Raw genomic sequence first — 26,978 nt, 5'->3', positions numbered from 1 at the left:
TATCACGACAAACTGGAAAAAATATTGATCTCTGCTTTCCACTTGATTTCTCTGAAATGTAGCAAATATCGTCAGCGCCTAGGTTACAGGTCCATGTTAATTAGAACACTTCAATGGAAAAGAAGCGGTTTACTTCAACGGTTTATATAATGGTCTGAATTGGCTGATGAAAGGTTGAAGAGGTCTGGGTCCTGAAAACATCTGAGTCACTAATGTCCGAATTACTCTTACTGTCCAAAGGCTGTGAAGAAGTTCCAAGCTAGCCGCCCCCTCTAAGTTTCTCTCGTGTCTGGACCGTACCTTGCACATGATCTCTATGCCACAAGAGTTGTCTCCATGGCTCTGCGCTCCAATCTTCTCAACTCTGCTGATCACTCCCAGGGGGACATCGAGGACGAAATGCGGGTCCTGGGTTCACAAATTAACATGAATGCCAGTCAGTGTCGGCTAACAGAGCCTTCCCATTTTAAGTCTTCGCTGGCTTAAGACACGTTTGCTTACTTCGCGTTTCCTCTTGGTCCTGGCTATGACACCGAAGTCTGATTTATAACCTGCTTTGTGAAGTAGACGTCGAGACTACAATTAAACAACCCCCTCACCCCCAGTGCAGGTGGAAGTGCTACTTTAACAGCCTTTTTTTTTTTTTTAAGATACAAAATCTGCTTGCAAATGCGCGCATCTTAAAACTGACCCTCTGTTTCTCTCAGGGTGATGGGATTTCAGGATACTATTTATTGTCTTCTTTATTGTTTACTTTCTTCTGCAGTTTTTAAAAAAATAAAACACACTTTTAAATACTCACTCTCTCTACATTCTTGAAGTACATCTTAAAGTCTGTCACTGTCAGGGTGCCACTCACTGCTCCCACAAATGGGCAGATATACATGACATCTTTCACTGAAAGAAAAAACCCAAAATATCATCTACTGCCGTTGACTTGTGTCAATAAATCTTAACATGAGTTTCCAAATACATAAATTTGTGATTCCAGTTCTCTAGGCATTTAAGTTCTTTCATTACTTTAAATAAAGGCATAGATGGACAGTCTTCTAATAAAATTCCATTTTTTAAAACAAAATTTTGATTTGCTACTTGAGGTTTTAAGTAAAAGGCCTCATAATAAGTTACATTTTGTCATTTTTTTCCAAGTGGTTCACGTTTTCCCTGAGTGATAAATTAATCACATTCAAAAACATTAATTAAACTCTGAAGAACCTGGCCTACCATTTCATAAATCACTGCTAATGAAAACTAACTAAAGCTAAACACTGTCCCCTGATGCACCTCCAAAGAAACTGCTTTACAGATGACAAAAACCAAAACCACATCAATGAAGTGGGAAAAGACTGCTTCAAATTCTTCATCAGCTTCCATATCAATTTTATTTTCTTAACGTTAATATCAATATCAATACCTTTCATATCAAATCAACAACATATATGACTCCTATGAATGTTAAGAAGCTCACGCCTATCACAAAGATACCACGTCTTCCCAATCTTCCCAAAGTGCTGTTCCATTGAAATGGCAGGAATGGACACAGCTACAGATGAGTCCGAGGGGATGAATAATGGTACTAAAGATGTCATTCAGCCAAATTCTCAAAACACTTGCATAAACTTTTCTGTAACTCATTATATACCGAGCGGCTCCTATTGTTGGGGTTCTGGGTATACCTGGACAAGGTTCCTGCCCACCAGGTGACCCGTGAGAGATACTACACAGAAAATTACCATATAACCTGATAAATGCTATCAGAACCATGTGGACTCAATGTGATAAGAGCTCAGAAAAGGAATGACTTAACTCAGCAGGGAAGCGGGGGAGGGGAAGGGAGGAGAGATCAGTGAGTTGCCAGAGGTTAGTGTGGCTGGGTCAAAGGGTGCACGAGGATGATGGGACACGAGGCCAGAGAAGACTTGTTCATGAGTGTTCATAGCAGTTTTATTTGTAATAGCCAAACAGCAGAAACAACCCAAGCGTCCATCAATAGATGAATGGATAAGCACACCGTGGTGTACCCACACAGTGGAGTACTACGCAGCAATGAAAAGGCATGACTGCTGACCCATGGCACTCACAATATGGAAGACTATCACAATAATTATGCAGAACGGGATAAGTAGACAGAAGAACATACTCAATGATTCCATTTCTATAAAACTCCAGAAAATAACAACTAGCCTATAGTGCCTGGGGAAGGGGGAGAAGGCACGGGGGAGAGGGATATAAAGGGGCCTAAGGAAACTTCTGGGGGCTGGTGGATATGTTCATTATCTTGACTGTGATGATCGTTTCCCAGGTGTACAAATGTGTCAAAACTGTTCACGTTCACTTTGAATCTGTGCAGTCTGTTGTCCGCAGAAGAAGAGGCATGACATAATTAGCTCTGCATTGTAGTCAGATCGTTCCCAGAGCAGCACGGAGGCAGGGCTAGAAACGCTCCCAGAGGAGGAAAGCCCAGAGAGGCCAGGAGCACCAGGAGTGAATGAAGTTCCAGAAGCCAAAGAGAAAAACAGTTTCGAAATTCAGGTCGGGCTGAACAGAGTCCTGAGCCACAGACTAGGCTATCCAGCAGGAGTAGTTGTTTGGAGGTCCTGATAGAGCCCAGCTACTCAAACACAAGATGACCGTGCTCTGAGACCCGGCACGCACCTTCGGGAGAGAGCCGTGAGGGAAGAAGGCGACACTCGGCCTCGCAAAGCAGGCCGTCCGACCTAACCCCGGCGATCGTGAGGTGAAGAGGCCACAGCCGGCTGCCCACCCCTCCAGCCCCGGCAGTCCGCCTCAGGCCGTCGCCCTTACAATCCAGGGTGGCGACACATGCCCTTTTCCTGCACTAAAATTGTACTTTCTGGACCTTAGAAGCCACTAAAATGTCTTTGCCAAGTTCTCAAAACTGTCATTAAAAGCATGATATGGATCATCTGTCAATAGTGAAGCCTTCCAACAAAGCAGCGAACTGACGCTACCGTGCGAGTCTCATCGGCCTTCAGTTCATGGGGAAAAGCTGGACCCCTCTTCTGTTGGTACTGCCACCTAAGACTCGCTCGGAGCTTAAACGGGTCCTCTACAGTCCCTTATCTCTTAAGGTCATGGTGACATTAATAAGAATGACTAGGTCTAGTCCATCTGTCCCCTAATTAAATTGGTCTGGCTGATCTCCAGCACATACATCATCTGTGCTTGCGAGTAAAGTGCCATTTCATTTTATGGATCTCTATAAGCAAAGTGTACTTGTTAAACTTACCAATGGCCTTGATTGATTCTCCTGGGAAAAGGGGTGCCTCTTCCATCTGTGCCAGCTTATTTCCATCCCTTAGCGCCTGGCAAGAAACCAAACAGGAGTAAATCTCACTTTCCAACTGCAGACCTGGGAAGAGTGGCAGTGTTCTGCGCTCTTGCTGCGAGGCTACAGAAGCGTGCACAATGTACGCCCCCTCCCCGTACAAGACAGTGTCCAAGCTCAGCATCACAGGACGCCATGCTGCATAGTCTAGCAAATTGTTACACATATTTAAAGTTCACAGTTAGAAAGCATTAATACAGAAATGGCTTGACGTGACAGATAGATACTGTGATCATGACACAGACAGCTATTACAAGGTGCCTCCAGAATTTGGAAAGAAGGTCAAAAAAGGTTACCTTCTGAGCGTGAAACTAATACAAATAAAATCAACGTTAGATGCAGATGCTTAGTTAGCTGTAGAAATGGCCCAGCTATGAGACTGCGTGGGAAACCCCGAAGTCTAATTAACAAGAAACCAGGCAGGGGTCTCTTACCAAGGAAAGCCCTAGGCTTCTGTACCACAGCGCAGCCACCTGCGTCTGCACAAAGCGTACAGCTGGGACGGGCAAGTGGTCCTGTCAGTGTGTATCCCATCCAGGCCACAAGAATGCGCCCTCATCTGGCAGACAAGAGTATTTCACCCACTCCTGTGGAGCAGGGTGTGTTCATCAGGCTTCTCCCAAGTCAGTTCACTCTGTGCTGTTTCCACGCTCACCAAGCAAATTGCTAATGAGGTATCAGGGTTCCTGCTACAATGCCACTAGGAAAAGGATGTCTTGGATGGCTGGAAAGATACATGCCCACATTTCTAAATGTCCAGATCTGCACTGTGGCCCAGTAGCTAGTCTCTTGCAAGCTTGGTTGGATAGTACCAGATAACTCAGGGGAGCTGAGAAAATGGTGTTCTTGAACTACAATGCTGGGGACCAGAGCCTGAACTCGGTGCCTGTTCCAAGGTACTGCCACCCTGTGAGATGCTGCCAAGGAAACTGGTCACTTTCTCCTGGGCATCTCTGACATAACGTGTCACGAATAAGAATAAGGTGTTCAAAACCCCAGCAATTCCCAAGCTGTGTTTCATAGAGCATTAAATTCCCAAGAGATGTGAATAGGACTTTTTGGGAAAAGTTTGGGAAATGCTGGGTTAAAGGAAACAAGTTTAGCTAGGTTTTTTGGGGGGGTTTTTTTGGGGTTTTTTTTTGGTGAGGCAAGGCTTTAGCATGTTAATGCATGCTGAATCAGCCAGAGGGCGCTGGAGTAGGCTGCATTTCCCCTACCTAGTCATCAGGGGCTTTCTCCAAAAAATACCTGCTAACATCAGGAGGTCACTAGTGTTCAGCGGAAAACAGATTAGACAATACTAATTTTCAGCATAATTTTGTAAAGCAAAATATTAAAAATTGATATTTTATAATTCTAATCAAAATTATTGAAAATTCAAAATAATTATTTTTTACAGTTATAAGAATATTTCAATATATTTTATAAAGGGACTTAAAGGTCCATTTAAAAACACTATATATAGTAGGTTCATCCAATTTTATAAAATAAAGAAGGGAAAATGTCAAAATATAAAGAGCAAACTCAATGCTAAATGTTGGTCAAGGTATGTCCATTCGGGGAGGGCACAAAACGACACAGTCCGCCCTCCTCCTCAAGATACACGGTTAAAATCATACAGATTAGTGTTCATGGCACGGTTAAAATCATACAGATTAGTGTTCATGGTTCCCCTAAGCAGTTTTATTCAGTTTAAATTTTTAGCCCAGATTGGTGGGGTTTTTTTCAATTTTTTTTTAAACATCTTTATTAGAGTATGATTGCTTTACAATGGTGTGTTAGATTTCAGACTGGTTTTTAAGACACTTCTCAATCAACATTTTTAGGGACATAGAGAACTGTTAAAGGGGACACAGAGAAGTGTTTGTGGATTCATTTATACTCACACGTGATTTGGAAATACATCTGTGACACAATAAAGCATAAACCAATATTTATACTTTTAAATGTCCAGTTTTAGAAACACTAAAAAAATCACCAATCTTAATAGAAGCCTTTTTTTTGAAAGTCTGCTTTCTTTAATTTATTGCCTAAACTAGTGACTATTCTTATAATATAGTTACAAAGTCAGAAAGCTATTTTAATCAATATTCAAGTTTTAAATAACTTCAAATGTTACACTGTTAAAGCTTATTTTAATGGGTAAATATTATCATGTAGACTTAAATTCCTTAACTGATATTTAAAAATAAATGGGAATATGTTATTTTGAAATATATTTACTAAAGCAAGCTGTTCTAATCAACTGAATCTGGAAGAGGTGAGGGGAAGTCTGATTCACTTTAAGCTTTATAGCAAGTCATGTCAAACACTTTAAAGTCCTCAACCCGGGACTAACTAATAAAATGTTGTTGATGGGAGGCGCAGTGATTGGGACCATTTTGAGAAGGTACAAGGCTCTCAAGATAGAGGCTGGAGATCAAAGGTTTCTCTTCTCTTCTGATAATCATGTTAAATCTGGCTTGAAATACTTGTGCATTTATATGAAGCATGAACGTGTTGGTGAGACAGAGTGAGACAAACCTCTCACTACTAATAATTAAATCTGGGACATGCTTTTTTAAGTGATGAAAAAGCAACTATCAGAATAAAACAAATCAATTGATCCTACTGCTTCAGATATCCCCATAAAAGGTTCGCTGTGTACAGGAAAGACATTCAGCTTTAGCATAGGAATTTGAGAGGAGAATGGCTATTAAAGGCTCACTGTTTTGCGAGTACAGTAGATTCCCTCTATAAAGCTGGTGTTAGGAGATAGCACTCACACTTGTGCTATATTAAGCTTTAACTGCAACTTCCAAGTTGCACAGGACATGATTTGACCCTTGATTTATCCAACCCATGTACAGCATAATCAAAGAAGGAATGTCCTTATGGATAAAATGTGTCTCGTGAACACACCCAGCCCTCTTGGTGCTTTTGCTCAAGGTGTTGCCCAGTTGAGGAATTCTCTCTGATGATCTCATCCCAACCTTGTGCCGGCGACCCGGAAGGAAGGTCCAGCTGAAGGCCCATCAACTTCCTGGCCTCTCCAGTACTCTCTCCTCCTCCTGAACCTAAGGCTGCTGGGTGGATAGTTTCTGTAACAGCCGCCTGCCGAAAGCAGTGCTTTTCAAACTGGCTCTTCAGGGTGCTCCCAGGGTCACCAAGGGAGGGTGGGCTGGGCAAAGGCACAACTGAGCACAGGGAATTTGCCATGCTTCCCTAGAGCAGCTCTTCTAGAGGTTTCATACATAAGCTCTGGGGAAAATTCTGCTGCTTTAAAAAACTCCTGAGAGTCCAGAGGTACTGAGCAAAGAGTAAGCACTCAAGAAACCTCGATGATTTTTTTTCTTCTGTAAAATACATGGACTCATTCCACAAACACCTACAGCGTGCCAGGCGCTGTGCTGGGTACAGACCTTGCAAATTTGAATAAAGCAAAGTTTGCACCCTCGAGGAGCACGCTTAGCGTATGCATCTGTCCCCTCTAAGTCTTTGTGAAGGCACTTCAGAATCCTGTCATGACTGACGCTCATTAACCTCATCAGTAAATCTACCTGGGAAAACCAAGAAGCAGAGATGAACAAATTTCTGGTTGACAAAATGTTGGATAAACCAATTTTTGCAAATAATGTCATAATGGAATCTACCAAACTTGGACAGGAGAGTACTACTGTAGTGGAAAAAGCATTTGCTGATTGTCTAGAAATCTAGTATGAAATGGCTTCTAAATACACGATCTGTAACTACAAACAGATGAACACGTAGAACTTGCCACCTGATCAGCTTCAGCTTCAGAAGGGTAGCCCTTGTGTTCTTCCTGAATCTCCTGCACAGCACCAGGTGCATGGACAAGAAAAGGCAAAGAGGGGAAAGAGAAACACGTGCAAACAGACAGGTGAAAGACAGAAGTTCTTTTTTAAAGAGACAGTAAGCATGTAAAAGTCGACACACCTTTCATGGCTTTGCATATCCCAACATTTTCCCCCTTGGAGTTAAGGAAAGAACGTGTAGGCCATCTATAGCATCCTCAGCCTAAAATGGAGTATCTATTCTGTGTTTGTGTTGGGGTAGAAAAATGAAAAGCAAACAAACATCATGGGTTTCAAAGAATGTACTGTCTTTTTAAAATCAAGCAATACTGCAGCATACAGCCAAGAAACAAAATAACAGACGCATAACATGCTCATAGAAAATAAAACATACCACAGAGGGCAAGGAACAAAATCAAGCCAAAATACAAAGGCAGTTCAAAGACATGTGTTTTAAAAAGGAACTATTATGCTGTCCAGGGGTCAACACCACTGGAATTAACAACATTTCCACACACATGTGCATGCGCATATCACATGCTGGGGTCATACATATGCAGATACACACATACACTCTGTTACTTACTGCTAATTAAATATTGTGATTTATGACTCAAAACCATATTAAATCTTTCTAATTACAGTATCAACGTGCTTCGAAGAAAAGCGTCACATATCTTTATCTAAATTTTTTCCAATCCCTTTACATGTATACTCTTCTTAATTTCTTTATGGAATCAGTTTTTGAAACTCTAAGAACTTGGACTTTTAGTTTAGCAGGTGGTATAATGAGTATGAATATTGAAGATGACAAGATTATATAACACCTTTTAAAAGTTGTATCAAGTCTCTGAGGCTGAAAATATTAAAATTTAGCATCAATATATTTTTCCTTCAAGAAACTTTGGTTCTAATGACTACATTTCTTTAAGAGGCAATCAGTGAAGAAGTAGCAAAGCTTTAAAAGAATTTACTCTTTCCCACCTTTCATTTTTGTCAATACAATAAAATAGCTACTTAAAATATTTTTATACTTTATCATCAGATTGAATTTAGTACACAGTTGGTACTGCTACCCTTCAGAGCAGGACAATTTTTTAAATGCAGCCAGGTTTTTAAAATTTACATTCTTTTTTTAAATACAAAGAAAACGGAATCATTCTTTGATAAAAATTTTAAAAACAGAAGAATGAATGACTAAACAACAACAATTAAAAAAAACCCACAGCATTTCAAAGTCCATGCAAGTGTAAAGCCAAACACTAATATTTAACAATGTGAATCAGTGAAAGAAAATGATTCCCATGAGCAAAAGAAAACATGATAAAAACAAAATTAAACAAAGAAAAACCAACTAGAATAACAAGAATTTGATTTAACCTGCTTATTTTTGTACTACTTCATTGGCTTCAATAAGATTAAAGCTTTAAAACTGAAGTCATGAAATGATTCTGTCAAAATCCACATTGTTGTCATTTAATGGAAATAGGTTAATTTTCAACATCTGATACTCAGGTTTAAATGCATGCACATTACCAATCTTTGTCTTGTTTTATGAATATTCTGAAATAAAGGGAAGGAAAATCATGAGGAAACTATAAACTATAATCTATGAGCTGTAACAGCTACCTCTATATTTTAAGAAATACTAAATGGGGCTGATTTTGCTAAATTTATCTTCAAGATTAGCACTTCTGCTTTTGGGATTCAGCATGCAGACAGGAAATCTTACTTGATCTTGTAATCAAGACTTGAAATCTTACTTAGATCTCCTACTCAGGAAGGAGGACAACTGACCACTTTGTTGTTGTTCTTGTTGTTGTTATTAAATACTTCCGCATGAATTACATGACGAACGAGGTTATAAATTAAGAGGACTCTGTAGGCCTAGCCTTATAAACCCGGTGCCATGAATACCCATTTGGTCAGAATTCATGTAACACAACAGAAGTCAGTATTGCACAGTGGTAACAATTTTAGCATCCTGCCCTCACACACACTGGCTTTTTCCGCACATAGAAACGTTGTAACAAATAAAGCATTTCTAGTGAACACTGAAAGCTATGACACAGCAGAGCAAACTGATCGGAGTGACTCATAAAATCAGTGAGAAGGCAAAGAACGCTAAATAGACTAAGTGTTCGATAAAGCACAGAAACACACGAGGAGGAGGCCCATGGGCTGAAAGCCAAATATCCTTACCCTTGTATCAGGCCTCCTGAGAACCTGTCAGTTAGAACACAGAACATCATCAGCACGGACACGTCACTACTGACCTGTGAAAGATGCCATTAAGTTCGCCAGCCCATGCCCTAAGAAACATCATACGCCTCCAAATAAAACCGAGCAGATCGATCCTAACACATTTGCCCTCTAAGTTCCATTCGATATCCAATCAATCCTAACACATTTGTCCTATAACTTGCAGGCAAGTCTATGACTTGGAGAAACTTATTGCCCTTAGGCTAAGACAAACTACATTATTTTAAACACAAACCCCTTCTGTCAAGGGCTATTACAAGGCAGTGTGAACAGGCTGTGTGTGAAAAATTCATTTGTGTGTCTGTTTGGAATACTGAACGCATTTTCCGCATAGAAACAATGATATGAAAAGGCGGTTCTGCTCCCAAACCAGCCCACAGAAACAAAACAAAACCGAACCAAGAAACCACGAAAGCGCCCACAGCTGGCGCAGAGCACAGCTCAGCCACAGCGTTAATGGGATCATAAAGCCTAATTAAGCACAAATCTTAATCTGGTTTCTACAGAAATTCTATTTCCAATTCGCACTTGGGACTCCAGAATTAAACTCCCCGATGCGGCCGCCCCACAGGGAGAAGGTGCCCGTCCCTTACTCTAGCCCAGCCCCGCTGCAAGGGGAAGGGGTGGCCTCAGCTGGGAAAGGGTAGCTGCTGGGGAGGGGAGGGCCGGGGAAGGCAGGCTCCGTGCAAGGAAAGCCAAGCTTTACTAAATCGGGATACTGATTTTAGAGAGGTTATTCCTGTGACTCCTACTTGAACGTGCAGCATGAGCGTTCGGGGAAACAGCCCAGAGAACGGATGGAACTTTTGAAAAGCGAATAGTGCTAACAGTCTGAGGAAGACATGAATCATCTGTTCCCCACTTTCGAGTCTGAAATCCGATCATTGTTACATACGATAAACACTGGAGGTTCTATGGAAAACGGATCACTTTAAAAAAAAAAATCACTGTAGGTTCTTATTAGCTTTATAGGTTTTACTCAGGAAAGATAAGACGATCACATGAATACGAGAATATAGAGGTCATCATTGTTACCATTAAAAGAAAATACTGTTTGAAGTAAAAAAGGTATCTGAATTAAGGGATGCTGTAGCTCAAAGGGAATTAAAGCCCAGAAGTTCCTAAATATAGACTACTTAGACTAAGAAGCTTAAACCTGGCTTTTTTTTTGAGGGGGTGGTGGTGATGAATATTTTTATCATCTTAATTGTGGTGCTTGTTTCACAAGTGGGCACCTATCAAAACTTACCAATTTGTATACTTTAAATATGTGAAGTTTATCATTTGTTAATTACAACAGGAAAGTTAGTACAAAATAAATAAAATGCATGCTTATGTTAATAAAAAACTCAAAATGGGACATACATAGTAATAAAAAGTCAAAATAGTCTCCCCTCCCAAGCTTCATTTGTCAGTGATAACCACGTTTAACGAGACTTTTTTAATTCTGAGGGTTGCCTCCATAACCATGAGTATGTTTACACCACTACTTCTTGATTTGTCAGCTTTAAACAGTACCTAGTGACCTAGCTAGATGAGAAATATGCTTTCTCAAACTACTCCCTCCCTCTTCCCAATCTCTGCTGATTGAAATTGTTATTTTTAGTTTTTTATCGTTGTCCTTCTGCAGCAGCTGCATCATTTTAAAAAAAGCTCATGAAATAATTTTTCGGTGGTAGACACTCTTCTAAGAACCTTGTATATACTAACTCATTTCGTTCTCAGAACAACCTTGTGAGATAAAAATTATTATTGGCCCCATTTTTTGATGAGAAAACCAAGGCACAGTTAAGTAATCTGGCCAAGTTCAAGGTTTCAGAGCAAGTACTTATAACCCAGATAGTCTACTACACCGCCTCAGCCTAGCGCCGCTGTTTAATTAACCCACATTAACTAAAGCCTTCAAATGTTCATCTGCTTTCTCTTAACTCTCTCAAGGGTGGATGAAGAAAGCAATACCACGACCTCTTCCCTCGCTTCTCCTTGCTCCCTCCAAACCTCTGCTCCAACAGGTTATTATTTTCACTTTTGTTCTGTAACTGCAATTAATTTTGTAATGTTTTGTCTGTAAAGTGATAGTAACAATTGACAACTAGAAAGCAGCATTCACAAGCAGCATAACTGGGCCTTAGATGTAGGAGATATACCACTGTCAACAAGCCTTTTGCTACTGGAAGGAGAAACTAACTCAAAAGGAAAGGGGCAGGATGATCATCTGCTTTGCCACCCACACAATTCTTCACCTGCTGTATGTAAGTCCTCGCTACCCTTGGTCGGAGGCCGGGAAGGTCAATGGAGGTCACCTGAGTTGATACCCATGTGTTTCTGCTTTATAGTTTTCATCTCTCCTGAAATAAGCCATTTCAGGCGCACAGAGAGGTTCATTTCCTTTTTCTTGAATCTGATTCTGATCGAAGCCAGAGAGAGGTGGTTTGAAGTCAGGCGGCCTGGGGCCAGCTCTCACCGGCAGACTCTGGGCCTCCGTGTGCCTGCACTCGGCCTCAGTTTCTACACGTACAAAAGGAAACCAGTCTACGAATGGCTGCGAGGTCCTGACCAGCGCTCAAACCCTAGGAGTCATTTAAGCTTCATTGGAAGACTTCAGAAAACATCTCCCCAAGCTAAACTTGGTGGGGGGCAAATCGGCCTCCAAGTGCTGACGGCCCTCGAGAACTCAGCCAGCCACACAGGCTGTATCTTTCTTTATATTCTTTATTATACAATGAACTGGTAAACCTCAGTGTTTACCTGAGTTCTGTCAGTTTTCCTAGCAAATGATCGGACTCAAGGAGGGACTTGTGGGAACCCCCGATTTGTAGCCAAGCTAAGCAGAAGTTGTGGGTAACCTGGGTACCCACTACTTGAAACCGGCATCTGAAGTGAGAACTTCTGTGGGACTGAGCCCTTAACCTGTGGGGTCTGCACTAACTCTGGTTAGTATCAGAATCGAATTGAATTGTAGAACACTCAGCTGGTTTTGGAGAATTCGTCAGTGTGGGGAAAAACCCACACATCTGGTGTCACAAGTGTTCTAAGAGGGTGGGGATTCAAACCCAAGCTGACTGGTTTTAGTGCCCACGCTCTTAATCTCTATACAGCCCCACCTAAACCTGTTCCCTTTCTGAGGAGGCTGACAAATGCCCTCAAGGCTTAATGCCCAGAATGCCCTCTTTTCTATGAATTCCACACAGCCCAGCCCAGCCCCGCCCCTGCGCATGTTAGGTGCTCACATCACATTTATGGAAGTGGACTGGCGTTCAGCAATTACAATACACTCCTCTTGTAGTCATTTTTACATATATACATTTTCATAGAGTAATAGCATACAGTAAATGAGCACTGTATGCATTTCATACATATGCTGCCCTTTTCAATACATTAAACCTCTGTTGTAACACCCACTATACAGATGAGGACGCTTGAGGCTCAGCAAGGTAAAGTAACCTGTTGGGCAGCTAGTCAGGTACAGGGCTGGACTCAAGGCAAAGTGCCCTGACTCCAAATTTTATGATCTTTTTGATAAACCATATGATTCTAAGTGAAATAAATACCAGTTTTGTTTTTTTTTTTTTTTATAAATGAGTTATCTTTGAGCTTACACCTCTAAGAGTCTTCTTTTCACAAAAAGATTGTAATAGTGGAGTAAAAACATCACTGTTCTCTGTTTTAGGCATAAAGTCTATAAAGTAATTCTGCTTTAGCAATCAGACCACTACAAAATGAGTTAAAGAGTTTGACCTGTTGGGTCAGGAGATCGCTCCGCTTGCTGCAGGAGCCTCAGTAGGCAGGAGTCTGCGCAGCTTATTCCTTACCACCGGCTGCAGCCAGAGGCCAAGGACAGGCCAATACAAATCTCAACCAGTCATCCAAATACAACCCTGGTCTTTGGGAAACAAGCCACACCTGAACCTGGCCTGACTCTTGTCAAAGCCAAGCCTGAAACAATCACTCTCCACTCTCTAAAGCCCTCCAGGAAATGTGACCAATGAGCCGTTCAATGAAGCATGCTGGCCCCAACTGCCATGTACAAAAGGGATGAGCATACTTGCAACTGAACTAGTACAGGATAACTGCTGATACCCTTTCCACTAACCAGATTCTAACATCTTTATTCGCATAACTATATGCTCCATTTAAATAATACTTCTGATATATCATGAATTGTTAGAAATATTAATCAAAATTTATTCTACATGCAATATAGAGTCGTTGAGCAGTCTGTAAAAATCTTGACTTTTTAAAAATTAAATTTCTAATTTTGAGATAACTGTTGATTCACAAGCAGTTGTGAGAATAATAGAGATTCCATGTACAGTGTACCATGTCACCAAATTTCCCCGATGGTGGCATACTATAAAACTATAGAATACCAGAACAAGGACCCCGACACTGACACAGCCAAGATGCAGAACAATTTCCTCACCACCTAATGTTGCCCTTTTATAGCCACATCCAGTTCCCTCCCAGCCCCTCCCCTTCTTAGCCCCTGGCAATCACTAATCTGTTCTCTATTTCTCTAATTTTGTCATTTGAAGACTGTTACACAAATGAAATGATACAGTATGTGATCTCTTGGGAGTGGCACTTTCTACTCAGTGTAATTCCCTTAAGATTTAGCCAATTCTTTTCTCTGTCCTCTCTGTTCCGCTGTTGAACCCATCCACTGAGCGTTTGGTGGTTTTGTTTGTTTTGTTTTGTTTTGTTTTGTTTTTTGTTTCTTTATCATATTTTTCAGTTTTTAAATTTCCATTTGGTTCTTATCTCATATTTTCTTGCTGAAACTTTCCTGTTTCTTGTCTCTCACTTTCTACGTCTTCATTGTTTCAAGCATATCTGTAATTGTTTACTGAAGCAGTTTTATGATGGCTTCTTTAAAATCTTTTTCACCTAATTCTAACATCTGTCATCTCGGTTTTGGCATCTACTGATTCTCTTTTCTCATTCAGTTTGAGATCTTTCTGGCTCTTGGTATGATGAACGATTTTCAGTGGCAATCTGGCCATTCTGGATACTAGAAGAGTGCGGGTCTCATGTAACCCTTCTGTTGCAGCTGCTTTCTCTGCCGCTGCTGCAGGAGCAGAGGGGCGGTGAGCACTGCCTCATTACAGCCAGGTGTGGGTACAAGTCCTGGTTTCCCTCTCGGCCAACGCTGCCATCAAGGGACAGGGGCCTCCTAGTTACTTCTGGGTGGGGGTGAGCGCTCTAGCTCCCAGTTAGGCTTCCGCCCGTACCTGCCCAGCTGGGAGTGGCAGGAGCACTCATGACTGACACCACTGTAACCACAGTGGAGGTGTGGCCTCCTTGCCAGTGGGCGGTAGTGAAAGTCCTGACTCTCCACCAGGCCTCCGACACCACAGCTACAGGGGTCATTGTGCCTTGCTACAGCCTGGCAACGGTGGAATCTAGGCTCCCCGCTTGGCCTTGCTGGCGGGGTGGGTGTGGGGCCGGAGCACAGTGGTGAGTTGTCTAAAAGTTTTCTTTCTACTCGGCTGCCCCCTTCCTGTCCTTTGGCTAGAGAGACTAGGCTTTTCTTGTCTGCATCCGTTGGCATTTCTGGGTTGCTGGCTTCTTCAGCAACAAGTCTGGGTTATATATGGCAAAAACATAATCCAGGGATAGGACCACCCTGTCGTTCCTTAGGTCCTGAGGTCCCTAACCGGTCTGCCTTCTCTCTACCTTTCAGGGCATTCTTACGTCTATTTTATAGATAACGTCCAGGGTTTTTATTTGTACTGAGAGTGAAAAATCAGAAAAAAGTACATCTGCTCCATCTTTCCAGAAGCAGAAGCCCAAATCTTGATATTTTTAAGAAATAATTCTACTCCACAAGTAATCCTGAGAGATAGGATAGTACTTTGATATTACAGTGGTTACCAACTGGAGGCCTATTGCTCAAACAGGCAGTAGCAGGGTTGTTTTTGTAATTTAATTGTTTTTAGGGGGACATGCTGCAGTCTCCAGTTCTCCACAGCCACGTCTGTTTAGCTTGTTAGCTATACCCTGTAGACATCTGTGTTTGCAAACTCTGATTTAATAAACAGATCACGAAGCCAAGCTATTAACAGTGGACTATGGTCATGGATTCGAAAAGATCGTGCTCAAGCTTCCCTCCTTCTAGACTAGTACTCAATTTAAGAAGTATTAACTAAGGCCGAGCTCAAGCATAATGAAGCCTTTCCCACACACTGCATCCCATTTCCCTCCAAAGCCCTTCTGGAAATTTTTGTTTAGGATCCAGAGTTTAATCACTGTACTAACCTATTAAATGATTAAATTTAGTATAGGACTCTCTCCATTTTCTCCTTTTTCTTCAGAATGTTTATAGAAGAGATCTAGCTAATGTGTGTGCAGGGATGAGAGTAAGAGAAACAGGAGGAGAAGGACAGAGGGGTGGTGGTGATGGTGATGATGGTGATGGTGATGATGATGATGATGATGACGACGACGACGACGACGACGATGTTGGAGCCAGAGGAAAGAGTATGATCACATTAAAACTATAGTGTCCTAATTTCCTGAAGGCTGGCCAGAATCAAATCCTTTTGGACAAAACAGAATTGAAGAATGTTCTAGAAAGAAAGGAATTTAGAGACTTCAAATCTAATCCAAATTCTCTTAACCTTACACAAAAGGAAACAGACACTCAGAGGTTATACAAGGTCACAAAGCTAACCAGTACCATCTGTACTACTCCACCATGTTCCCTCTTCTTGGCCTAGTTCTGCTTTGCAAACAATGGAAGCTGATCAACTGTGTCACTTCTGCTAATAGTTCCTAAAAATGTTTCATTTCAAGTTATAACTGTACTTTTTCATCTAATCTTTGGAACATTACATTCAGATCTTGTTCTTAAATGTTTTGACAAATTCAAGAGAGAGATCTGTACTCTTTCTTAGCCCGTTAAAAATGGAAGCAACTGAGTTAGTAGTAGGGGGTGGGCAAACAAAACATTTTATTACATTTCTTCTAGTACTCTTAATTATCAGGTAAATCTTCAGGATGACTTGGCATTAAGGCATACATTTATTAATTTAGTTAATCCATAATCCACATAATAGCTATCTACTCTTTCAACAGGGACAATGTTTTCCAAACTTCTGTCATCTTATATACCACCTCTACAAGTCTGGTTTGCTATATGCATATCACCTGTACTAATATTAGTATTTATCTTTATGTTGACTTTTATTATTTTTTTTTAAATTTATTTTTGGCTGCATTGGGTCTTCGTTGCTGCGCACAGGCTTTTCTCTGGTTGCGGCGAGCAAGGGCTACTCTTCGTTGTGGTGTGTGGGCTTAGTTGCTCCGTGGCACATGGGATCTTCCCGGACCAGGGCTCGAACCCGTGTCCCCTGCACTGGCAGGCGGATTTTCAACCACTGCGCCACCAGGGAAACCCTTTATGTTGACTTTAAATCCACTCTTTTTCATATTTCACCTGGCTTTAAGTAATAATACCCATTAAATCACAAGTCTGATGTGCCAGGTTTTCTACTACACATTAAAATAATTACATAACTGTTAAAACATGTCCATGGGCATATCATCTAAACTCATCTCATGTGATGCCAGTGATATTCTTACCACACCTTGGGTGATCTGACCCTAAGCTAACTGTCAATTTATGACATGGGTAAATAATAAAACAATTGTACTCTAAAATCTAACATGAGTTGCTAAATATTCAGGTTTGTGGGAATGTACCAGAAATGTATGGTCTCATCACCAATTTCAACAGATACAAACCTAGGGAAGCTGAACTTTTTACAATTTATTGTACGAAATAAATAGGGACTTCCCTGGTGGTCCAGTGGTTAAGAGTCTGCCTTCCAATGCAGGGGACGCAGGTTTGATCCCTGGTCGGGGAACTAAGATCCCACATGCTGCGGGGCAACTAAGCCCGCCCACCGCAACAACTGAGCACGCAGGCCACAACTAGAGAGTCCACGTGCCACAACTACAGAGCCCACGGGCTCTGGAACCCACGCACTGCAAAGAGGAGCCTGTGCACCACAGTGGAGGATCCCACATGCCACAACGAAGATCCTGCGGGCTGCAACTAAGACCCTACACAGCCAAAAATGAAATAAAATAAAATTAAATAAATGAATGAACGAATGAATGAATGAAATACATGAGGGTGGAAGACCTAAAGAGATATTTCTCCAAAGAAGACATACAGATGGCCAAGAAGCACATGAAAAGATGCTCAACATCACTAATTATTAGAGAAATGCAAATCAAAACTACAATGAGGTATCACCTCACACCAGTTAGAATGGGCATCATCAGAAAATCTACAAACAATAAATGCTGGAGAGGGTGTGGAGAAAAGGGAACCCTCTTGCACTGCTGGTGGGAATGTAAACTGATACAGCCATGATGGAGACCAGTATGGAGGTTCCTTAAAAAACTAAAAATAGAATTAACATATGACCCAGCAATCCCACTACTGGGCATATACCCAGAGAAAACCATAATTCCAAAAGACACATGCACCCCAGTGTTCAGTGCAGCACTATTTACAATAGCCAGCTCATGGAAGCAACCTAAATGCTCATTGACAGATGAATGGATAAAGAGGATGTGGTACATATATACAATGGAATACTACTCGGCCATAGAAAGGAACAAAATTGGATCATCTGTAGAGATGTGGATGGACCTAGAGTCTGTCATACAGAGTGACGTAAGTCAGAAAGAGAAAAACAAATATCGTGTATTAATGCATATATGTGGAACCTAGAAAAAAGGTACAGATGAACCTATTTCCAGGGCAGGAATAGAGACGCAGATGTAGAGAATGGACGTGTGGACACAGGGGTGGAAGGGGATGAATTGGGAGATTAGGTTTAACATAAATACACTACCATGTGTAAAAGAGGTAGCTAGTGGAAATCAGCGGTATAGCACAGGGAGCTCAGCTCGATGCTCTGTGATGACCTACCTAGATGGGCAGGATGGGGTGGGGGGTGGGAGGGAGGTCCAAGAGGGAGGGGATATATGTATACACATAGCTGATTCACTTCACTGTACAGCAGAAACCAACACAACATTGTAAAACAATTACACTCCAATTTTAAAAAAGCAAATTGAACAATAATGTGTAGGATATAATCCCAATCTTGTAAAAATAAGTAACAATACACCATCAAAAAAAAAAGAAAGAAAGAAATGCATGAGACACACTGTTCCCTGCCTTCAGAGATTCTGATTCACTGAGGGGACGGGGACCATGGAAGCTGCATTTCTGCAGGCACCCCAGGGAGTGCTGGTGCGGAAACACCCAAGGGCCACATTTTGAAAAACAGTGAACAGGAAGGCAGTACAAAATTTTAAAAATCACTCTAGCTTTTCAATAGGATGACTTGGGTTCAAACCCCAAGTCTAATTGCATGATACTAAGCAAGTCACTTAACCGCTCTGAGCCTTGCTTCACTCATCTGTTAAATGATGATTATAATAAAAGCCATCTCACTGGGTTGTTTTAAGAAGTAAATGGGTGATACGTCACAAAAGTATTACAAAACCATAGAGCGCTGCACATGCTAGAGGGCTGATGAGGCTGCTGCCGCAGCCTACAGCTGAGAGCGCAGTCAGCGTTCCAAACCGAGGTGCAAGCGCTCTGCTCCACAGACATCTGCTCCCGTTTCATTACTGACACTGAGCTTAACCTATAATAAATTTACCCCCAAATTGAGTGTGTATTTCAAATAAGATATTTGCACAATATATAATTTCAAATATTATCAACGGATGACTGCACATTAAATCCTCAAGGAATTGTATCTGGACCTTCAGGGCCAACCCCTCTGGCTCCCATGCCAGAGGTGTCCCAAAGGCCCATGCTGGTTACCCTGATTCTAAGAACTACTTTACACACAGCATGTAAAATTATCTGTGGTTTAGAAACATCTTATGCTTTTATTATTTAAAAGAACTCTCTCCTTGAAGAAAACATAACAACTCCTGAATTATAAATTTAACACCAAATTTGCAGACTTGGTTACAGGGTGAATCTAACAAAGACAATGATTTAAAAATGCTCTCTTACAATAATTCATCTAAAGCTTTAGCAATGATCTGATGTAGGCACTTAAAATTCAATTTACAAAATATAGAAAAGCCTTCTTTTTCTCTGAATACCGTCTGTTAAACCATTCCAACACGAGCTAATTCTGCTATACAAAATTCATAAATAAACTAAAAAAATTTTTTTAAAACCTTAGTTGCTTCATGTTGAAGTGTAGATTCAGTCTGATCTATTAATGTAGAGGTTAGACAGCTATGCACACAGTCACCGTCCTTTTCTAGAACCCACACAGCACTAACAACTATTCAACCATAATGAAAACATTACAGTTAACACATAATTGTCCATAAAGAAAATCAATCCGAGGTCTAAGAGCTATTCTCTGCTAATATGGGTCCTTGAGCCTCTCCACTCAGTAGGGCAGTTTCTCCGCTAACGTGGGGCAAGAGGGCACCTGGGACCAGTGGGGTCAGCAGCTGCCCAGTGACCAGCCACTCAGGCGTAGGTGACGCAGCAAATGCTTCTCCCACCTGGAAGCGGCAGTCACGTTTTGCCCAGTCAGGTTCTGAGGAACAGGAGCCCCAGCTCCTCTGACGTGGGCAAACACGAAAACCAGATAGCGGAGAAACCTATCAAGAACTATACTGCCACTCTTCTGGCTGGCCATATTATCCAATTTCTGTTCATCTCCAGCCATGCTCTCCTCTGGGAGGCGTAAGCAACAGCATCCAATGGCTTGGACGAAGCAAGTCCAGCACCATAGCCAAATCTCAATTACACAGCCTCTGGAGTCAGTTTCTGCACTTGTTACAGGACGGGCTAAAGAGGAAGTGAGGCTAGAGCCCTTCAACACGGACAGCTATTAAGAATGACTTAACATCGTTATCATAGCTCTTGAACTCTTTGTAAGATTTGATGCCTGGCAAGGACTATGATTTTGAGAGCCGTTGACCTAGGGTAGGACAGGATACTAAAATGTAATTCATACATACTTGTGAAAATCTAGTCTCCCTTACTAGTGGGCAAAAATGACTATAGTAAACTGAATCCTCAATTCAAGCAAACTGTACTACTGAAATGTAAACATGGTTTCACTTAATGTGCCTGTTAATAGTTTCTTGACATTAAAACGAAGTTAGTCTTTAGCCTTAACAAAGATGGAGCACGCAAGCGTTTTATTTGTTAATTGATTCAACAAGAATTTATTGAGCACCTGTTATGTTCCAGGATCGTGCTGGGGGAGCAGTGGTGAGAAAAAGAGCCCCAGTCTCTGCTGACAAGGAGCTTATCACTCTTAACTTTAGAATAAGCAGGGAATCCAACTTTTAAAATAAACAAGAAGAGATTTCTCAATTCAATAAGGACTAAAAAATGAGGCTGCCCATACAACATTCTTGAGATTTTGCAAGTGTTTTGCATTCTAGTATCACACATTAATGCTGAAAACCCATAGGTAGTACATAAATACAGAAACAAATTGTGAAGTTAGGGAAATACTATCTATCAGACATTTTCTGAAATTCAGAATACTAATAAAGAAAATATAGGCATTTATTATAATCAAATCTAAAAATATAATATATAATAAAATAATAAAATGGATCTGGATTTTTAAAAGAATGATCATAATCTAAAGTCAGCTTTTCCTCTCAATTATAAAACTATGATCGCATATACTAGATCCTGGTAAAAATGTCTCTTCTAAAGTTCAGATCTATAACAACAGAGACCCTTTCACCCTTGTTCCCAAGCAAATGGCCGGTGAGCATCAAGGGGCCAAAGTCTCACTCGAATTAAAACTGCAATGCTTCTTGGCTACTTAGCATATTGAAAATGAATTAAGGACTCAATTCCGCTTACCTTGTAATCTCTGGATACATTTTCTGATGTCACTGAACCTGAAATCTGACTAGAAATTGTAGCAGCTATAAGCTGTTTACACCATTCAACATGTGATCCTGTAGGACTAAAAGAAATAGTGCAATTAAAATATTTTAAGACATAGGCTCTGAGTGAGAAAAATGAGCACTGACTAGGGATATATGTACATTTCTTTTTTTAGAGAATGAACTTTAATTAGACTATTTGGTTACCTTTACATTTAATGTAAGAACTGAAATATCGACTGACCACTAGGAAGTAAGATTAGGTTCCAGGTTGATTTGAAATGAATCAACCAATTTATTTTAAGGTTAAGATTCTAGGCCTCAGACAGTTAAGCACGTTATTTTCCAGCATTTAATAAAATATCACTCAATTACAATTATATAGAGTGAATATTCTTAATGTTAGTAGAAAATTAATTCTAAAGTGAAATATTTATCTTACAGCATATGCTTTTCAAAAATGCAATCAATTTCATGCTGGTGGTTTTAAATCTAGAAAACGATGTAATTTCAAGCGAATCAAAGTGACTCTTAATGGAGCAAAGCTGATTGTATGATTTTAAAAAGAACAGACTAGAAAAGTTATGTCCTGTGTGTAGTAATAATGCGACCTTACATTTCTGTAAGTGCTCTGACAACGTACAAAAGGCTCTTCCAGGCCATTATGATATCAGAGCCTGACAACCGCATGTGATAAGAAGGCAGAACAGGGACTAGCCAACAGGTTTCTGCGATGAGAAAATTGAGGTGCAGAGGCGACATGGCCCGTCACAAAGTAGTGGGGCTGTCCTTCCAGGATATGGTACCACCAACGGTGACCAACTCACAGAACCACAGGGCAAAACAGAGGCCGGCGCCACAGATGCTAGGCACTGCCTTACAGGAGAACACGAGGACGCAGAGAAAATGGCATCTCGCGCTTGTGTGCTGCTCTCAAATGTTCAACACAGTTCTGCACACAGCGCCACCCGAGCCTCACAGTGACCCACCTTACAGAGGAGAAAACTAAGGCTCTAGCGTTCGACTAAGGTCACACGGCTGGTAAGTGGTTGGGCTGTGCTCATCTGACGTAAAGGACCACGTAAGCAAAGTAAGCACTGAGGGAATTAAAAATTGCCTCCAGAGGCCAGGCTCCTCTCTCAACTCATGAAAGCACTGAAGAAATCAAGTAAAAGGGCAAAAGATACTTATGAAAGTTTACCTTGCAGGTAGCTTTCACTGTAAACAGTGTTCCAGACCTTTGAAAATCTCATCACTAATTAAATCCACACTCGTGTACTGGAAGGATAGAAAAACCTGGAATCCCTAGGCAGTGTGTAAAATAACGTAACTAGTGAAATAAAGACATCTGATGTGCTCTACGAGCGATCTAAATTGCATTCTCTGACCAGGACAGCCTAGTAGTTACCTGTGGGGCCGAAAATATAAGTCAAAACATTTGCTGAATGGGCAGACATTCCTGTCATACGCCAAGACTCTATTTACCACAATTAATAACTAAGAGGAAGAAGGAGGGGAAAGGGAGGGATATTAGTTTCCTCTTAAAGGCTAAGGCACCTTTTTTGTCCGGTTCTCCCATGCTTTTCTTGCCAAGCTGCCTTTTCCTCTGCCAGCACCTGGGCCTGAGCGCAAATCTAACAGCAGGAACCCACCTGTTCACCCACCATGGACGGGGCGGGTTGGAGGGGGGCTGCTGCTATCCTCTACCTTCCTTTCCCCTTCCTTCTAGTGAGGACACTCCTCTCTACGGTAGGGAGTTGCCCTCCGCATGTCACAGGATTCTGCAGGAGGGGGAGGGCGACCCCTTGCTCCTCCTCCTCCACTTGGAGGCGAGGAACCCCAAGCTTTCCTCTTGGGTCCGGAGCTGTGTAGACCCGCCCCCAGCACTGGCGGAGGCCACTCCCCACGTCCACCACCTCGAGGAACCCACAGAGGCAGAGAGTAAGACATGAAGAAAACAGAGATGAGAAGCCTCATCCACACTGTCTGCAACTCTGGCTCTGAATGTGCCTGCGGCCATCTTTCGCCCTGGCTGCAGCAGTGATGGCTGGAGCTAGAATGATCTGTGTTTTTGGTACCTGCAACCAGAAGCATCCTGGTCAACAGAGTTATAAACAGGGTGGCATGGTGGGCTGGTAGACAGGAGGCCTGGCTCCGGGTCCTGCTTCTGTCACCAGCCAGCTCCGTGACCTCGAGTGAGCCACATCCTCTCGCAGGCCCACAGCTCCGTCAGCATTAAGAGAAGTACGGTATTCAGAAGAGAGGGGAGGGCCCACGGTCCACGGCTGAGCTACAGCTGCAGAGCCAGGGTCTACTCTGGGGGTCTCTTAAAAGAAGAACGTGAACCAGAGCCGGTGACAACGACGGGACTGAGGAGGAAGGCCACGTCTCCTCCCCCCTCTGCTCTTTAGCCAGTGCAGTCTCCCTCCACACTCCTGGTGGCAACAATCACTTGCAGTCTGGGGGCTCCCAGCTTTGTTTCTCCAGCCTGGACTCCCCCGATCTGGACACCGAGGATCCCATGAGACAGCTCCACTGGTCGGTCCCAGAGACCCTGCCGGCTCCACGTGTCCAGACCAGCATCAGCCGCCCAGCCTGCAACCTGCCCCTCCAGGCCTCACGTTTCCTAAGTCAGGGAAAGGCACAGCCTCACCCAGGGGCCCCAGGCCCCAAAGCTGGGGTTTACCTTGGAGCCCACGCCCCACTTCGCTCTCACATCTGAATGCTCACCGAGTCTCGTCACTCTTATCTGCTAAGTATCATAAGAACGCACCTTGCCCATCCCTATTCCAATTACCTTTTCCAGACGCCCATCCTTTGTCCGTGTTCTCCCACCTTGTGACTTTAAGCCCCACCTCTATGCTGGTGACTCCCAAATTTTGGTCTCCAGCCCAGACACCACCCCTGAACTCCAGGCTTAAATAAACCAACTGCCTCTTTGACATCTGCCCTGGGAAATCCAACTGGTATCTCATTACTGTTATATCCAGGGCTGAGAGCCTGCTAACTTCCTAACCCCACTCCACGTAGAGGTTTCTCCATCTCAGCAACATCGTTTTCCGCAAGCCAGAGACATTGGGATTGTCCTTGATTCTTCTTCTCTCCTACCCGACAACCAATCTTCCCAAACCCTACTGGCTCTACCCTGCAGATTTTCTTCAAATGATATCTTGAATCGGATCACTTCTCCCTTCCTCCAGCCCACGGCTCCGGTCGCAGCCACCATCCTCTCTCGCCTTGATAACTGTGACAGCCTCCCACCTGCTAGACTCTGATTCTACTCCTTCCCCTTCCGGTGCGTTGTCCACACAGCAGCCGTGGAGAGCGTCCTGCAATCCACACCAGGTTTTGTCCCTCCTCTGCTCCCATGACTGTCCACCATCTGCCCCTGTGACCTCTCTGAGCTTGTCCTCTACTGCTGTCTCCCTAGCTCCCTCCCTGCTGGTGACACTGGTCTGCTGGCTGAGCCCTGAACCCTTGGCTCACCCTCCCGCGTCAGGGAGCACAGGCCTGTGCTGCCGCCTGGATATGTGCATGACTAGGCCCCTCACCTCTTCTGGGGTGCTACTCAAAGGCCACCTTTCTCAGCTAGGCTCTCCCTGACCACGCTGCACCAAATTCCAACCACTCCCCAGAACGCACAGCCCCACCACTTCCTACCCCCTCCCAGCTGACTTTTCTTCCCCAGCACCTAACACAGAACACATGTGACGTGTTCTTTTGTCTCTGTCTCTCTGTCTGTCTCTCTCTCTCTCTCTCTCTCTCGCACTACAAAGATGCTCCACGAGGGCAGGGATTTGTGTGTGTGTGTTCCCTGCCGTATCCTCAGGGCTAACACAGTGCCGGACACAGAGCAGGCACTCATATTCGCAGAATAAATGACTGAGAGATTAGCGTTTCCAGAACCAACTTAACCCAACTCAGTGAGACGGCCCACCTGCAGTCCATTCACAACACTACTGCACAGCAATTGTTCTCAAATGCCTACCCCATCCTGTAGCTCCCCTGATGGAAATCCTTTTGTGCCCCCCATAACTAGGGTGACCATATAATTTCTCATCCAAACCAAGACACTATTGTGAGTTGCAGAAGGATGCTACTGATAATTACACTGGCTCAACCAGTACCCTGTACCATCTGGGGCCAAAGAGACCACAAAGCCCACCCTACTTGTAGCTAAGGTGGTTATTAAAAATGCAGAATTTCAGGCTCTACCCAGGAAATGGTGGATTAGATTTAGGGTGGGATCCAAGAGTCTGCATTTGAATCAAGCACTGGAGGTGATCCTGACTCAGGTTATACAGAACTGAGCAGAGACGCATCGGCCCAGAAGACAAAGGCACAGTTCCTTGGAAGGCACACAGGCCCCTTCAGGATGTAACTCCTGCCTTCCCGCAAGTCTTCTCTATCACCAGTTCCCCACATCCAGCATCCAGCCCACGTGGCTGCACGTTCCACTCCTGTGGCCAAAAAGCATCCCCTGCCCCCGTCCCGCCACTAAAAACTAAAGCGAATATCCCACCTCCGTGTACCGCAGTGCAGTGGACCACAGCTGAGGCTGTGGAGCCTTTTTGAAAAATTCTAACTCCTGGGCCTCACCCAAACCTCCTAAATCAGAAGCCTCAGGACTGGGGTCTCTGGCCGCCTGGTGTTCTTAAAAAGCTTCTCAGATGATTCCCACGCACACCACATCCAGAGCACTTCCAAGCGTACCTCCACCCTGGCACTTATCACACTTGATTTCAATGGCTGGTTTGTTTGTATTCTCCACTAGATGGTAAGCCAGAGAGCGAAAGCCGTCGGGCGTTATTCTCTGACTCTCCAAGCCCTCATACATTGCAGAGTATCTGCAGGTGAGTGAATCCCTGACCATTCCACGTACTGTCTTGGCTGTGATTAGTTTTCAGTGAAGCTGACCACTTAGGTAATTATTTTATTAAAATACATTGTAATTACACTGAGGTAGAAACAAAGGGAATGTTTCTTGTTCCTCTGCCTTTGGAAACTCCCAAAAGTTCAGCTCAGGGGTGTGACTGAGACAGGCAGGAACCAGCATCTGAAACTGACCCAGTGGTGTTACAACACTATGTCTCGCCTAATTGCAGTTTAGCGTCAGCGAAATGGCCAAGATGTGGAAAAGCTGCACATTCCAGGCTATGGGATCACCCACCCCTTGTCCCGAGTGTCAGGGTGGCCCTCCCAGTTGGATCTGGTCGGTTTGTGCTTCTAACTGATTCATCTTAGTTCTCGGACTGCCTAAGAAGCAGTAGGCTTACGTGTTTGTGAAAACAATGAACCGGTTCCTTCAAAGTGTGAACAACTGAAAGTAAACGATGATGTGTTCTCGAATCGGGAGCAGTTTGGAAGTTTTCCATCCCAGCTTTTCAAATGAGGGTATCTTTGCCTCTGTCTGCGCTAGCCCGACACCCACGGGGTTCCGCCCCCCAACTGCCCCCTACCAACCCCAGCATCAAAGACCCCAAGCAGCGGCGGCGGGATTTGGGTCTTCAGATCACACGAAGCAAGGTCACGCTAAAAAAGGGGCGCCGGGGCGAAATTTCCTCCCAAACGATTCGTGGCCGGGGCAAGGGCTGCCGAGGTGGCTCCAAGGTGCAGTAGGAAGCGGCCTGGGACGCGGTTTGACAGCTGTGAAG

General features: G+C 43.1%; 1 protein-coding gene across 11 annotated transcripts in view; it reads right to left on the bottom strand.

Moving 5' to 3' along the window:
- Positions 1–26,978, bottom strand: part of MTMR1 (myotubularin related protein 1) — a 67,640-nt gene that overhangs the window by 39,994 nt on the left and 668 nt on the right. For 2 of the 11 annotated variants that reach the window (XR_009500348.1, XM_059911651.1), the window contains exons 2-8: positions 21,299–21,404; positions 9,346–9,369; positions 8,680–8,706; positions 7,110–7,160; positions 3,251–3,326; positions 803–897; positions 301–408 (exon numbers count right to left, since the gene is read on the bottom strand). Coding sequence is in view for 10 of the 11 variants with exons in the window: in XM_059911651.1 (XP_059767634.1) it covers positions 301–408; positions 803–897; positions 3,251–3,326; positions 7,110–7,160; positions 8,680–8,706; positions 9,346–9,369; positions 21,299–21,404 (487 nt within the window). In the remaining variant the exon portion in view is untranslated. Of the gene's footprint in view, positions 1–300; positions 409–802; positions 898–3,250; positions 3,327–7,109; positions 7,161–7,285; positions 7,305–8,679; positions 8,707–9,345; positions 9,370–20,651; positions 20,739–21,298; positions 21,405–26,978 lie in introns of those variants that run through there. The other 9 variants (XM_059911652.1, XM_059911645.1, XM_059911644.1 and 6 more) reach the window with 9 other exon arrangements.

This window comes from Balaenoptera ricei, chromosome X (assembly GCF_028023285.1).
Source record: "Balaenoptera ricei isolate mBalRic1 chromosome X, mBalRic1.hap2, whole genome shotgun sequence".
Classification (NCBI taxonomy): Eukaryota; Metazoa; Chordata; class Mammalia; order Artiodactyla; family Balaenopteridae; genus Balaenoptera; species Balaenoptera ricei.
This window is presented reverse-complemented; position numbering and strand designations above follow the sequence as displayed.